Source organism: Thermobia domestica, chromosome 9, assembly GCF_964235325.1.
Source record: "Thermobia domestica chromosome 9, izTheDome1.hap1.1, whole genome shotgun sequence".
Lineage (NCBI taxonomy): Eukaryota > Metazoa > Arthropoda > Insecta > Zygentoma > Lepismatidae > Thermobia > Thermobia domestica.
In genome coordinates, this window is record NC_137462.1 from 35,499,214 (window position 1) to 35,515,742 (window position 16,529).

At 33.5% G+C, this 16,529-nt stretch overlaps 1 protein-coding gene across 1 annotated transcript in view; it reads left to right on the plus strand.

The window, feature by feature from the left end:
* The window catches only part of LOC145694561 (dynein regulatory complex subunit 2-like), a 31,103-nt gene extending 14,574 nt beyond the window's left edge, over positions 1 to 16,529 (plus strand). The window contains exons 6-9 of the mRNA XM_081770891.1: positions 183 to 380; positions 6,830 to 7,018; positions 9,890 to 10,096; positions 15,429 to 16,529. Of these exons, the coding sequence (XP_081627017.1) occupies positions 183 to 380; positions 6,830 to 7,018; positions 9,890 to 10,096; positions 15,429 to 15,770 (936 nt within the window). The 3' untranslated portion in view covers positions 15,771 to 16,529. The remainder of the gene's footprint in view (positions 1 to 182; positions 381 to 6,829; positions 7,019 to 9,889; positions 10,097 to 15,428) is intronic.

Here is a 16,529-nt window from a genome sequence, read left to right on the forward strand (position 1 = left end):
AACAATAGAATTGAACTGATATATCTCGATTACATGGAAATAAACATTCTGCATTTTCAGGTTTAATATTCATAAATCTTTTATCAATTTAAAGCTCTTCTAAAGAAATAGACTTGTATGAATGCTTATATCTTTTAAAAATATACGGTATAAGATCACTAGTAAACATTTTTATTTTTCAGTTCTCCTACGAACAAGAGGATCTTATTTACCTAAACCAAAATCGTATTCTTGTTCTTCTGAAAAATATGAAAGATGTTCTGAGGGATTATCACGAGAGCACCGAGTATAAAAGAAAAGTTTATGCCACTCTACGGGAACGAGATATTGAATCAAGCAAAGAAATACGGGAGCTGTTAAATAAAAGAGATAAGTTACTCGTAAGTATAATATTGCTTAAAAACAGTTTATAAAATATTTGTGGAACAGAAGACTGAAATCTAAATATTTGTTTTGACATGTAAGATTGTTGTTTCTTGAACACATTCTTGTTACAGACGAATTCTTAAAATGTTCATTTTTATATTTTGGATAAACCAAAAGTGATCTTGATCTTAAATTAACCTTTTTGGTAGTATACCCAACTTGCTTAAGTAGGTCACTATTATCAATATCATTAACAATCAATTTGTACAAAAATATTTGATCAGCCAAAACTCGCCTCTCAAATTAAGTTTTATGTTCGAACTCATCTGGTAACCTTTCTTAAGATATTCTGTCTAGAAGTCCAGATTCATGATATTTTTTAAAGTATAAAGTACAAGAAACCTTTTTTGAACGTGTTCTATTCTCTCAGTACGCGATTTGTTGGCAGACGGCCATACAATCGTCTCATATTCCAATCTTGATCTGATAATGTTATTAAATTGTAATTTCAGGACATATCCATGTTAAGATACAATGCATTCCTTATGATAAATCCCAATTGCTTATAAGAATTACTAATAGCATAATGCACATGTCCGTTGAATGTTAATTTTTCTGTCTATAGTTATTCCTAGATCTTTGCATGCCATCCATTACTTGTCCATTTACAGAGTATGTTAGAATAGTTTTTACTTTTAGTTAGAACCATATAGCAACACTTCTATATATTAAATTGGAGTAAATTTCCTAAGTTCCTCTCAAACAGCGCATTGTTATCTTTATGAAATTGATGGCTGTCCTCTACACTCCAAATATCTTTATAAAGCTTTATGTCTTCAACATACAATAGACAATGAGCATATTTTAAATTTGAAAGCAAGTCGTTAACATATAGTAAGGACCCAAATTTGATCCTTGGGGTACACCTGATTTAGCAACGTACTCGGTTGATTTAAATTGTTTATATGTTAACATAGTGTTTTCGGTTTCTTAAGTATGAAACAATAAGCTCTCAGAATTGAGTAGAAAATCCAAATTACCTAGCTTAGAAAACAAAATATTTTGGTTGATAGTATCAAAAACTTTACAAAAGTCAAGGTAGATAGAATGAACACGTGAAGAAGCATGTAATGCAGAATATACACTTTGTATATAGTTCACAAGATTAGTCATTGCAGACCTACGAGAAAAAAATCCATGCTAATTTTTAATTTCATAACATTTAACATGATTGAAAATACTATTATATATTATTTGTTTAAACACTCTTGCAGGTACACAAAGGATTGCTATTGGTCTGTAATTTTGAATCACCAGTTTTTTGAAACGGGACAAATCTGTGTAAATTTCCATAATGTTGGGGATGATTTCTGTCTGATTATTAAATTAAATATTGAGCACAGAAGTTTCACAAGTGGTTCCAAACATCCTTTAAGTATATGAAGGTACCCCATCAGAACCACTTGCTCACTTGGGTTTTATTTTCATATATAGCATTTTTATACGTTGTATAGCTAATTTCTTCAAGGGGTAGGATATTTGGATAATGCCAGTTATAATCATTAAATACACATCTGCTTGAACATTGTCACCATAGATAGACTTAAACAGCCTTATGCAGAGTCTTTCTGACGCGTGATTAGTGGCATACTAACGAGTTCGACTAACATGTTTCCTGCAGCAGTCAGGCCTTTAGTATCACGCTAATCATACGTCAAAACGACTCTACATAAGGTCCAAAATATTTAGCAAATCCGTTTGCAATATCAGTGCTACTTATTAAAATATCATTTCCAAGTCTCATATTACTATCATAACCGTGGGACGTTAATTTTAAAGATTTCATTTTTTAAATTACAGTTATCATATTTCTGTTTACCCTTTTCCTTAGAAACTAGATTCCAAAAGCGACATAATTTCTTCCTATTCCTTTTTATTTTGTATTCTACGCGTATTTCAGCAATGTTTTCACAATATGCTTTGTCATTTTCTTAGTTGTCCGTTGAGGAAATAAACATTTATCAAAATTCAAATATTTCTCAATTCTCATAAAAACAAGATGAAATTCCTCTATTTTCATTCCGATAGTTGCGAAATTAAGATAAGAATGTGGATTTGTTTCATTTAATAGCTACCGTATGTACATGTATTTACATTCTCAATGTGAATAAGAATTATTTTTTTATCATTTTACAACGATATTGTATATCTATTTTGTGAATTTCTTCTATTTTTATATCTTGATTTGGGCAACGGTGCATAAAAGTACACAATCTGTCGTGTAGAAGAAGAAGAAAGAAGAATTTATATGTTGTTGATTCTAAAGAGAAAAAAAAAGATTTAATCTTAGTAGCTGAAGATATATGTTGATTTGATGTGTATAATAGGTACTCTTCGTTACCACAACAGCAGATAATTCTTTATTTAAATGTTGCTATAACAACCACCAAAAAGGAAAAAGTATTATTAATGGAGTCTTGAGGATAATAAAAGGTAATAGTGATTCTATGTGGTGCGTCTTATTTAATGCAGTTTGATCGTGTTGATATAGCTAAAAACTACGCGAACTGTGGACTAGAATGTAACATAAATATAACGTTACATTTTAGATTATGGTTCCGCCCAGGAAGTTCCGTAAAGCAGTCTCATCATAGCTTTCAACACGGAGTATACTTTACTTAGAAGTAAGAAAAGAATTTACAGAAACATCAAAATGAATGTTTCTGGAAGTGAAAATATAAATGAAGAAGGTGGTGATATAGAGCTATCTGGTATGAACTCATCAACGAACGTGGCTGATCTTATAAGACAGCTTGGTCAGCAAATGTCGCAGCAACAGCAAAAAATGAATACCAAGTTGGAACAATTAACCCAACAGATGAATGCTAAGTTTGAGCATATGACTAATCAAATGGACCTAAAATGGATACCAAGTTAGAGCAAATGTCACATCAAACTCAAAAACTAGCACAACAGATGGATGCTAAGTTAGAGCAAATAACTAATCAACTGGACATTAAAAAGGATACCAAGCTGGAGCAAATGTCACAGCGATTAGCACAACAGATGGATGATAAGTTTGAACAAATAAACCAACAAATACATTCAAAATTAGAACAAACCGATTATAAGATGGAACAGATTTTACATCGATGTAATGACATACAAAATTCGGTAGAAGTGGTAGAAATTTTAGTTAATGAGCATACTAGTCAGATCCGGGAATTGCAGGAAGAAGTGAATGCAATTAAAGAGAAATTTAGTACTACAAATGGTGATCAAGTTCCCACTATCAACATTGAACCTATACCCTATGAATCCTAAGTAGCAGTAGAAGATAACAATTCATCTGAAGGATATTCAGACAGAGACGGTAGTGAAGCTAGTATGGAGAGAGATAGAAGAAATCATCAATCTTACTGCCGGAAAAATATTCCCGTAAATTCCAAATCTTGTAAGCATAATAGTAAAAATAATCATTTTCGGTTCAGCGAAATTAGATCCCCAACAAAATTTAGTGGAAGATCAGATGACATCCCGCTAGCACATTCCTAGAAAAGTTCGAGGAAGAGTGATTTAATGGGAATAGATAAATCCAAATTGTTGAAAATTTTGCCGCATATTTTATTACCACCGTGTTCCGTATGGTTCAAAGCAATCCGAAGTAATTTACATAATTATCTAAATTTTAAAAATGCTTTACTTTCTAATTGTGAAAACGATTTCATGTTGGCCAATAGAGACGCCTTAGTTCGAAATAGACATTATAACCCAAAATTGGATAAGTCATACTGATCTTGCAATATTTGTATATAATCAATTGGAGTTAATCCATATCAACAGGAATCAAGAGTAACAGCATCAATACGAATCTTGTTACCTTTTAAGTTGCAACAAATGTTGATTTCTGCACAATGCGTTAATTTCAATCACCTTATTATGATAGTGCAAAATTTTGAAAGTCAATCTATGTTGCAAGCGAATAGTAATCGTAATCAAGCCAATACTAATCGTAATCAAGTTAGTTATGTACCTGTTCGCAACATTAATGTTAGGGAAGAAGGTGATGTTAATGCTAGAAATAATAGATTCCATTGTAACGAGAATAGAACTGAACCTCTTTACCGGTAATAGAACTGAATCTAATTTTAGGAGGAACAGGAACAATAATCGTAATACATTTAGGAATCAAACGAACAATAAGTTTAACTTTTCACGAAATGGATTTCATAATAGATTCATAGGTGACAGAAGTTATCAAAATAGAAATCGGAATACCGTTGAAGTACATAATAGGCGGGACGGTACACAAGATTGTAGTGTACAATGCAACTTATCCGAACCCTTTGGCAATGTAACTTAAGCTAATGTTGTGGCGTCCGTCAAAACATACTAAAAGTAAATGGATACAGTTAGTTAAGACATTAGTTCCTTCAGAAGTTTTATCTAAGATTAACATAGATAACATTGAGTTATCGGATTGATTCTTAATATAATAATTTCTCTATTTGTATTGTTCCGTTATGTTAATCAATTCTTATTTTGTTTCATTTAATGTATTGTTATAATTTCTTTGTAATTCATACTTCTGAATTCTATGTAATTTACATTTATGCATCAATACAAATATTGTTTATCAGTATTGTACTTTTGCTCAAATGGAAGAAATAAGTTATATAGTATGTCAGCATATACAGAGTTGATTCGTCAATGAGCTCCCATAATATTTAACTAAAGAATATACCTTAGGAACTGAATAATTAAATTAATCGCGTTTCGAATAAGTCCTCTTTGTTGATAAGTTTATAAAAATAAAATGGAATCAATTGTTAAGTGAATATAAGAATGAGATAAAATGAAATTAATATATATATATATATATATATATATATATATATATGAGGGCTATTCAGAAAGTAATGTAACAGTATACGTAAAAATAAGTAACGGTCCAGGATTCTTTCTTAAATTGTAACCAATTCAAGAAGTCATCGTCCGAGAGCCATATATACAACGATATTGTATATCTATTTTGTGAAGGGGCCGCGGTGGCTCAGTAATAGAGCGTTCATCTCTGCTGCATGAGGTCGCGGTATCAAATCCTGCTCCCGCGAAGTGAACTTTGTGGTTGACAAACACCGTGTGCGTGGGTTTCCTCGGGGTTCTCCCGTTTCCTCCCACTTTCTTCATTCCACCATTTCATTCATTTCTCATAATCACAAACTCAAAAATTTCATTTCATTTTTCTATTTTGTGAATTTCTTCTATTTTTATATCTTGGTTTTGGGCAAGGGTGCATAAAAGTACACAATCTGTCGTGTAGAAGAAGAAAGAAGAATTTATATGTTGTTGATTATAAAGTGAAAAAATAAGATTTAATCTTAGTAGCTGAAGATATATGTTGATTTGATGTGTATAATAGGTACTCTTCGTTACCATAACAGCAGAAAATTGTTTATTTAAATGTTGCTATAACAACCACCAAAAAGGGAAAATATTATTAATGGAGTTTTGAGGATAATAAAAGGTAATAGTGATTCTATGTGGTGCGTCTTATTTAATGCAATTTGATGATGTTGATATAGCTAAAAATTACGCGAACTGTGGACTGGAATGTAATGTAAATATAACGTTACAATATTTCGTTTATAATCGTCATAAACACGTATTATCTTTGTGCTGAACAAATTATTCAGGCTAATAAGATTACTCTATTCAACTTATTCATTTAGTTTAATATTTTTGCTCTTGAAGAATTCAATATATAGTACACATACTTGAAGGTATTTCCTAGCAGGAGAATATCGAAAGATAGGACTCAAATACACCGACACACTATATAAAAGAAAATTTACTTGTCAGTCTGTTTCAGTATTTTAACACAAGTTTGTTTATTAATTTCCGTTGCTTTTTACTTTCATTTTTATTATTTTATGTCTTTGGATTTAGTTTGCAGCTGGTGAAACAGTTTCGTATAGTAATGACTACATCAGTTTGGCAACACAGCCATAGATATTCAGTGATTATTAAATCAAAATGTAAAAACTACTTTTATCAGAAAATGAGGAACACTAAATTAATTTAAAATGTGAGGTGGTTATTTCTTTATTGGTTCATTTGGTCATGCATGAAATACTTTTACTAGTTTAAGGTAAGTAATACTCCTATTTGTTATTTAAACGTATTATTTCGGTAAGAATAGTGTAGTAGCATTTATTTATTTTATTTTTTTGTTGATGCTGTAAATTAGATTAGTGAAAAATTCAGAATTTGTTTGTTGCAGTAGGCAGAGTGTAAGCCATACACCTTGCATAGCCCGCAAAATGGTTTTATCTTGTGTGGAAAATTTTTTTGAAGATAAAATTAATTATAAACTAAAAAAGTAGCAAATCAAAAGTACTATTTGATTTCTTGGTACTTGCGAGGCGCTATTATATTGTATTATTGTGTAAATGTATTCTAGGAAAATATACAAGAAGCGAGGGCGAAATTGGCATCAATAGAAGAAAATTTGGAACTTTCTAATCTGAAAAAGGAAAAGGAAGAATTGTCAAAGAAGTTCGAAAATGTACGAGAAAGGATAAAGAAAATGAAAAAGAGTTCTGAGAAGACCATTACTGATCTTACGGTTCAAAGTAATACAGTTATACAGGTATTTTTTTAATAATTGAAATGATTTCTATTTGTGAAGTTCTAGTATTACACTTAACCTGGTTTTGAATGTTAGTCTGCCTGTCTCACAAAAAAATGTTTGTAAAATTTATCTTCTTTGTTTGTAAAATTTATGTAACTTCAATGATTCATGCTCCTTCAGGCTTTGAAAATAAGTTTGTTATGTGGAATTGATTTCTGTCAAGCACAATGGGTAAAATCAATTATATGTTAGAAACTTGCACATATTCTTAATCTTACAGGGGGAAAAAATCACAATAACTTCCGTAAAAATTATTCAGTTTTCACGCAATGTGATGTACATTTTCTTTAGGGCTCCCCAATCACCCAAATTGCTTCAAGTGGAAATCTTTCAAGTGTAAATGATATAACGCCATCTTCGCAGTTTTCTGACTTAAGTAGTAAGGGGAAATGGACACGGGGTTAGCGTTTTAGTCCCTACACCCCACTGTGATACAGAATTTTCTTTTACAAAATAGTCCAATGAAGTATTTATGTACCTTCCTGTAAATCTTTCTCCTCATTTGAAAAGCAAGACAGGTTAGTGGTGAATGTTTTGTATAGGAGGACTCCAGACCCACGCAGCTTGTAAGAAAGGAAAGAGTCTCCAGGCTCAAGTAGTTGGAGAGATGAGAGAGCTTTTCAAAGTCCAATCAACTAAGAGAGGAATGGCCAATCCCAGGCAGACTAATCTCATGGACTTTTGTGCACCTGTTTTTACACTCGATTTATGGGGTTCTTCGTCCATTCTTGTTGCTGGCGCTGCAGTCGTTGTCGAATTCATACTTCGGGGTCATGTGATGGCTTGTTGATGATTGAAGTGTCTTCTGCTATAGCGAACACAAGATCAGGATATCACAATATTCCACGATTTAAGAAAAATAGCAATTGTTTTGCATGAGATAGAATTCTATTGTTGATGTGGTTACCCCATTAAAAAAAATTATATTTAATGATAACACCCTGAAAATTACCTGATACACGCCATGTGTTCCTTTCCGGCTTCCAAATCGGGCCTATAGCTTGGGTATAAAATTAATATAGGACAAAGGGGTTAATTCATTCCGTACTGAAAAAATAAAACAATCGGCTGTATTCAGACACGTTTTCACATGCAATTAGCGTCGTACTAAGACTTTAACTAACACGTGTTGCTAATTTCCGAATTTACAAACACATTGTTTATGTTGTCTACAACTTATATCGAAAGAGAACAGCCACAACTTCTCCGCAAAGTTGTCCAAACACATTACGAGAAATTATGGTAAGAGAGAATAAATTTCTCTTACTTTGATTTCCCCTAATATATATATATATAATGAACTATATGTATAAGGGTAACCAAAATAGTTCTGTCGCGTTTTCACCCACCACCTTCCAACATCGATATGTCACCTAAGACGTACCTGAAAGATCAAAAATAGTCCCCATCAGCATCGACAACCTTCTGCCAACGGTTTGGAAGGCCGTGGATTCCATCGCGGTAGAACTTGGTAGGCCGAGAAGCGAAGAAGGTATCAAGTGCATTTTGCATTTGTACTAGGGATTTGAACTGGCGTCCTGTAAGGTGATTGTCCAAGGAATGGAATAGGTGATAAGCGGACGGTGCAATGTTCAGGGAGCATGGCGAATGCAATAGTTTCCCATCCAAGGCGTAGAATGATGTCCCGGGTCATCCTAGCCATGTGGAACTTAGCGTTGTCCTGTAACAGGATATGTTTGTGATTCAGGAGTGCGGCTCCAGAGTTTTGTTTTCCTTGAACACGGCTCAACTGCTGACAGTACACAGTTGCATTGATGATCTAACCAGCTGGTAGCAGTTCCCGATGCACGATGCCGCGAGCAGTCCACCAAACACACAGGAGGACCTTCTGGTGCAGTGCTGGTTGTTGCTGTTTTAGAACCGGTTCGTGGGATGCTCACCAATGATGATGGCGCCATGGAGCTTCGTACGGGACCCACTTCTCATCGCATGTCAATGCGCTGTCCAGAAATGACTCCTTCCTCAGACGAGACAGCAAACAAAAACAGGTGTCTGCTCGCGTTGCCTTCTGGCCCAGAGTTAAATCATGTGGGGCCCCATCGACCCAAGTTGTAGTGATTACCAAATTGATGGAGGTTCTGCCGAATGGTTTCTCGACTCACACTGAATTGTACTCCCAGTTCCTCACATGTCTGGCTACTGTTCGCCTCAATTGTTGCCTGAAGATCTTCATTTTGTACATGTGTTGGTATTCTCTACATGGTGCGTCTTGGAGTGTTTCGTCATCGTCCTTAAAATTGTTAAACCACCGCTGCACTGTCCGCATAGTCACGGCACCCTCACCAAAGGCCTGGTATATCTTCCGCCCCGCTGCAAGGGCGTTTGACCCCAGTTTGAACTCGTACAGCATACACTCCTCTATGACACTCTGTGGAGGTTCCATGTTCACTCTGTCCTTACGCCAAGTTTACGGTGTAACTGAACTGCCACAACCAGGTAGTATGGTGGATATACCCACACCAACAACTGACCTTCGACTTTTCTCCATTCGCATTCAACTCACGGTGTGAGGGCCAATTGAACACAGACTTCCACAAAAAGCGACAGAACTTTCTTGTTACCTTTATGTGTACGAGTATATATACACACACAGTGTTAATGAACTATATGTATATATATGCACCTTGCATATATATTTTATTTATAATAGATTTTCTTTAACAATCTGAGACCTTTGTTTTAAGCCAAATAATGAATTACCGTATTCCTCTTACGGTTATGAGAATATAGCCTTTTAAAAGATAAGTAGTTACCCTGGTTTTTGTTTAACAAAACCATATGAAAAATTCAATATGTTACTTGTTTCAGGAGTTAGAACGTTTGCAGAGCAAAGGCTGTCAAATTCTACGCAAAGCAGATATGTGTTATAAGTATGAAACAGAAGAAGAAAAGGTTGTTCCTTTTTATACTGACTCGGTTAGTCCAGAGGAACTACAAGACCTTCCTCCTGAACAGAAACAGATTTTGACTGATTTAAGCGAAACCAAGATGCAACATTTATCTGAAAACCAAATGGTAAGTTGCACTAAATAATACTTTAATTTGTATGTACTGGTATCACTAAGTTGCAATTCTGTTTGAACTGTAAATAATGCTCAAAATGGAAGTTTGAAACTATTACAGTTACTTGATAATTTCTTCACTTTTCATGTAATATTTTATATATATACTAGCTGAACCTGCGCTCTCTACACAGCGCATCATTCGCATATGAGCATAAATATCCTTCTCATTCCTCACATCTATACATGTCCCTTCACAGACACAAGTGAAAAAAGTCTTGATTTTAAAAAAAATCGGCAAAGCGTATCATAAAGGGGACCTCAATATTTCGCACCGTTTGCAAGATTTGAGCCTACTTCCGGTTGAAGTTACTAATTCATGCATGACCAGTGTTTTCTTTCTACTTGCTCGCAGTATGTAATTAGCAAATACATTACATACGCAATTAATTATAATCGCATATATATATGGTGTTCATTGGATAAATCACTCCAAAAATATTAATCTTACTGGTTAAACTGGAGAAATGGTTATCGTTCCTTTTTCATTATTATTTGGCCATGAAATAAACGCCTGATACATATGAAACCCCTATATACAACAGCGTTGTGTTGGAATGCATAACACGTAGGATATGGTGCTTTAGTTTTTTTTTTTTTTAATTTCAACGCTTCCATGCGTATCCTAAAAAAATGTAATAAAGAAATAACGGCCATATTTTAAAACTATTCAATTAGAACTGGACAATCTACGCAAAATTTCCAATCGATCAGTGAAAACGTCATCTTTCTAGAGCCTGTAGTTTTCGAGCTCTCATTGTCGAAAGGATTGGCCACAAACATAAATTTCCACAACATATAGTTTAAAAGAACTCGGAAGATGGAAGCACAATTCATGTGCATTTCTTTTGGAGAAGGCTTATTAAAATACAAAGGCTTTGAACAACAATTTTATATCATAAACTTTATGAAAAAAGATCTAGTTAACTGATTTATTTAAAATACTCGTACTTAAAATGTTTGTCTCTGTTAAACGTGAAATCACACATAACCGTAAATGAAAGATTTGAAAGCCACAGTTATACGTTGGAGCTCGGGCGCTTTTAATTGGTAATGTAGCATTTTAATAAGATTGATATATAAAACAGAACGTTTTATGTGTGTTTATAAACTATTTTATATACCAAAAATAAAATAAGCTCAATATGATATTGCGTTATATAATAAAACTAGTTGGGGCTTCGCTCCCCAGATCACCGTGCTTGCTCGGCCTACGGTCTCGCACCTCTTAAACCTACAATTCTACGGAATTTCTAGTTTCTTTTCCTATTTTAACTATCAGAAAGAGAAGATTTTGTATCCCAAGAAAACGCTCATTTAAATAAAATGGGATTTTTTTTCTCCTCCCTTTAGATCCATTAAAAACTGAAAAATGTTCACTTTCGGCAATTTTTCTGTTGGTTAGTCCCAAAAGCTACAATCATGTCAAATTTCAACTTTTCACGTCAACCGACCCCTTTCTGTCAGTCAGTTCATGTAGTTTTATAAGGGTGTTTCAAAACAACACTGACAACGTTTGGGAAGTGATTCCTGACATCAAGATAAAACAAAAGTATAGACCAACCTGGGTGCACAAATGCTTCCTTTCGGAGTTACAAGCTGCCGAAAACATGAAAAAATGAATTTTAAAGGTCCATAGCTCCAAACCAATGGGACGTATCGTAGTCGAATTAAGACTTCACTTAGGAACCAGTATGAGCTCTATCCAAAAATCTACGTTTCAGAATCCTGCGGCACTCATGCATCAATTTTTGTGGAGGTATTTTTTCAGTACTTCAAATTATGTGCCAGTAGCCAAACTCCCTCTATAAAAATTGTTGCGTGAGTACCTTAGGATTCTGAAACATGCATATTTGCATAAGGCACATATTAGTTCCTAAGCGAGGAATTCACCCGACAACGGTACGTCCCATAGTTTTGGAGCTATGGACCTTTAAAGTTCATTTATTCGTGTTTTCGGCAGCCTATAACTCCGAAAGGAAGCATTTGTGCACCCAGGTTGGTCTATACTTTTCGTTTTATCTTGGTGTCAGGAATCACCTCCCAAACGTTGTCGGTGTTGCTTTGAAACACACTGTATACCAGTGGTGCCCACCCCCCTCATGTCCATGACGCACCCCCCTTCAATTGTCTATCCGTAGATGTTCTTCCATGAAAAAAAAATCTTTTCGATTAATTTTTACACACCCTCAAGCATATTTATATAGATTTTTAACCCCCCCAAATATTTCAATGACGCAGTTTGCGTCGTAGCCCCCCCTTGTGGGCACCCCTGTGTATACTATAGTTAGGATACTAGAATTCTAACCTAAAACGTAATATTTCATATGTTATGAAACATATACAAATAAAAAAAAATATAACATTGTGCAGAACATGAATACTTATAGTATTATATAAAGTTACAATATTGTACAAATATATACGTATTTACAAATAATAAATAGAATACGTATATAATAATATTACAGTTAGATTTCAAGAATTTATCAAGTGATTGTATATGAGAGCGCTTCCGATACTTTTTAGACATAACATGCATAAATAGAACTGTCTTAAAAATATTTTTTTCAAAGCAGAATTATTTTTCACTTTTTAGTACGACCAGTTTTCTCTCTTTGGTAAATTAAAGAAAGCATGATTTTTAAATATATATGTTTTTAAGCATATGCACCACTTGCATGTTAGTTCTTACTTAAATTTTCTCCATACAAGCTGGACAACTGAAGCCCTTTGTATCAGTTCATAAATTTAGTTTATAAGCAACACGTAAATATGAAAAATATGTGCAGTAAACGTAGACTCAAGGGAATGTTTGAGTCCGCTTCGTTGTGTATGGCTGTGCTCACTGGATGATGTCACACTCAGTTAAGTTCGCCTATATGTAGAATTATTCTTGTGGCTCTTTGTTCCTGCTTTTGGGTGTTCTGATCGTTTTTGTGGGCGTTGTTACCATGTTTTGGGCGTTCTCCTCCTTTGCTTTATTCAGTTTGTAAAAGTGCGCTTGTACGTCAGCTATTTGTTACTTCTAAATAACTGGGTGTAGTTTCATTTTTAATGGTGGTATATTACGATTAATAATCAGTACAAAACTGTGAGTATTGCATAACTGATCTTTCAGAGAGAATAATGGTATTATCAGGAAGTAATTGTTTATATTATTGAAGCGGTTAAATCACATTATGACAGAAGATACGAAAAAAAAAAAAAAAAAAAAAACGGAAATTAGACAGTCACTTTACAACACAGCATAGCATCTTTGAAATAAAATATTGATACAAACATTAATAGGCCACTGTAAGTAACTGAGCGCCCAGAAATAAACATAAAAGTTGTTTCTAATATTTTTTTTTTATATATAAAGCTGTCAAAATTGTAGTATATTTTATTCTGATGTAAGATTTTTGTTTGTTTGTTTATGAATACCATTGTGTTGTTATTGGCAGTTACGATGTTTCATTAAAGTGTACTAAGTTCAATTTTCGTTTCTTTGCAAAGTAATTCATAAATATTTTGGAACATTTTTTTTTCTTTCGACGTTGCCTTTAGAGGTACACTCATGTCCAAAATAATTGTCGCATATCTATAACTGTCTTGTAAGAATATAATTTGATAATGATTTTGCAGGTACTTTTAATACTGATACTATGTGTATAATCGGGAGATGTATATTTGTGGTAAATATCATAGGAATACAATTATAAACACGAAAATTAGAAAAAGTAAAACAAAATGTTGCTAAATGGACAAAGTTTTGTTTCCGTTTTATTGTTCTTATTTACTGCTCTTTTGACAGGAAATTTGCGACATACATGTCTTTTCCGATTATACACATACTAACATTATAAGAAATACCGGGCGAATTCGTAATCAAATTATATTCCTACAACATATTTATAGACATGCGACAATAATTTTGGACATGAGTGTACATGCAACCTAAATTCGTTTATGTCCGATCTAATGTGTATGTTTGAAGGCTGCCGGCATACAGAAATCGAAGTACAAATTTATGTGGCGCATAATAAAAAAAAACAATCTTGGTGTTTTGAAATTCTAGGAAGTGTCTTCAACCGGCGATTTCAGTATAGTTAAATTTCTACCACTACTTTGCTAAGTAGGATACTTTACCTATAAAAAATAGCCATAGAATAAACTCTGCCCAATTTATTTAAAGAAAGTATATGTCGCATGTTCAATACTATTTGAAAAATTGTGTCTTGTTTATTTTAACGTTTCAGTCATTTGTGAAGTCATTCACATGAAAAATAAATCACTTTATGAAAACATTTTCCACTTTAGGTGCACCTTTTGATGGCCTTGCTTTTGCAGAAAGAAAAAATCTTGAGATTTCTTAATAAAAGTTCACATGGGCACCACTTCATTCATTGAAGATAATTTCACAAATAACATAGAACATCTATACAAAATTAAAGGTAAAAAAAAAAAAAAAAAAAAAAAAAAGTGATTTCGCGCAATTGATATTCTTACAAACTTTATACATTAAAAACTTATGCCTATTTTCTTTCTGCGGTGACCATCGTGCAGAAAATATTGAACTTGTGACTTCAACTGTTGAGACCGGTCTCAGAATAAGTAACTGAAATGTTCAGGAGAGCTCTTAAAGAAGGAATCCGCAACGTAGACACAGTGCTGGATATAAAAGACCGTATTAGCGATATGTGTTGGTACTTCAAGATCGCTGAGCCTGAGTAAATTAGTTTCATGAGTATGCACTGACGAGTTGATATTAAATGAGTTGTAAATGATATTAAATGTTGAAATATCATTTAGAACTTGGTATTCACAGATAAAATACTGGTTAACCATTTTGTAATTTAAACAATTAATGTTTTGTGAAGAGGCTTATCTGAGAATGTTTATGTATGGAATTGTTAAATAAAAATCTGTTAAGGTTCAATTTGAGAGTAATTCTGTCATAGTAAATTCGAAGCAACTTGGCACAGTTCGTAAAATTCGAACCTAAGCTCCAATAGTTTCGTATCCATTGCTACGTTTTAAATCACTTGGAAAGTATCAAATACAACTTTGTAGTTTTTTCTTCCTTTATATCTATATCTATCTATCTATCTATCTATCTATCTATCTATATATATATATATATATATATATATATTAGTTCAGTAGTTTAAGATAAGCTATAACACACCCTACTTCGAATGAACTTTCCTCATATACGATTTAATTCATACAAAGTCTGCCTCAAATCACAGTGACAGATAGAATATCTTATTTTGATTTTATTATTCTATTTTCTTTTACAGGAATACGGAACTATTGGTGATCTGGAGAATTTCTGGAAGCGTTACAATAAAGTATTTCTGGATCGTTTGATGCTGCAGTTTCAATTTGAATCTCTCTCACTGGAAAATAAACAACTTTGCATGGCACTTCGTCTTTACTTATCACACATGGCTCCTTCTGTAGACCAACTGCCAAGTGAACAGTCACCACTAATAATACGTTCAGGAAATGCAATTGGGAACAGAAAGAAAACAAGCATTGATCTTCGTCCTTCGACTGTCGGTGATTCAAGAGTTATGACCTGCTTCAGTAAAGTACCGTGCATTGAAGGAGTTATAGCTGCTAGATACATACTGCCTTAGAACTTTCAATGTGGTATGTGCATGTTCACTCACAAGGTCATGTACTGTTCTTCACCAACAATCAAGATGTAAAATATTAACAAGCTGTTTTCATTACAGTTCAGCAATTTGTGTATAATTTCTAATACGTTTGGTGTCCGCATTGTTTTACTATTTTAATATCGATGTTTCACAAGAAATGGTATATATATATATATATATATATATATATATATATATATATATCAGGGATGCAAATAACCACTCGCCCGGAGCGAGTGATTCATCGGTGCGGGCGAGTATTTAATATTATACCGAAGGTAAGTAAATAATTTCTATTGTGGGATGTAAGCTAGTAGCTTTTTTCTTGGGCTAGTAAAATTTTGTTGCTTATTTGCATGGTTCTTACCACATGGAAAAGAACCAGATGAGGTATTTCTTCTCTAACACAAAGGACAACACTGAACATTTATACAACTAGACGACATACAATACAAATAAGGTGTAATGTCATTGGATGGCGTAGTAAAGCAGACAGTAACACTAGATATGATGCCGTTGATAGGTGGTTTTCTACCCCTTCCTTTGGTTCGACTATCGAAATATATTTCCTGCTGACTTAATTATTTTTTCGCAATTGTTTCATAAATTTATTTAATGCAATTGTTACAATTTTATTCAAATTATTATATTTTTCTGTTAGCAATTACTGTTCCATTCCTCATTTATGCCTGTTGTCATTTTATTTGAATGTCGAATAATTTTGAATTGTAATAAACG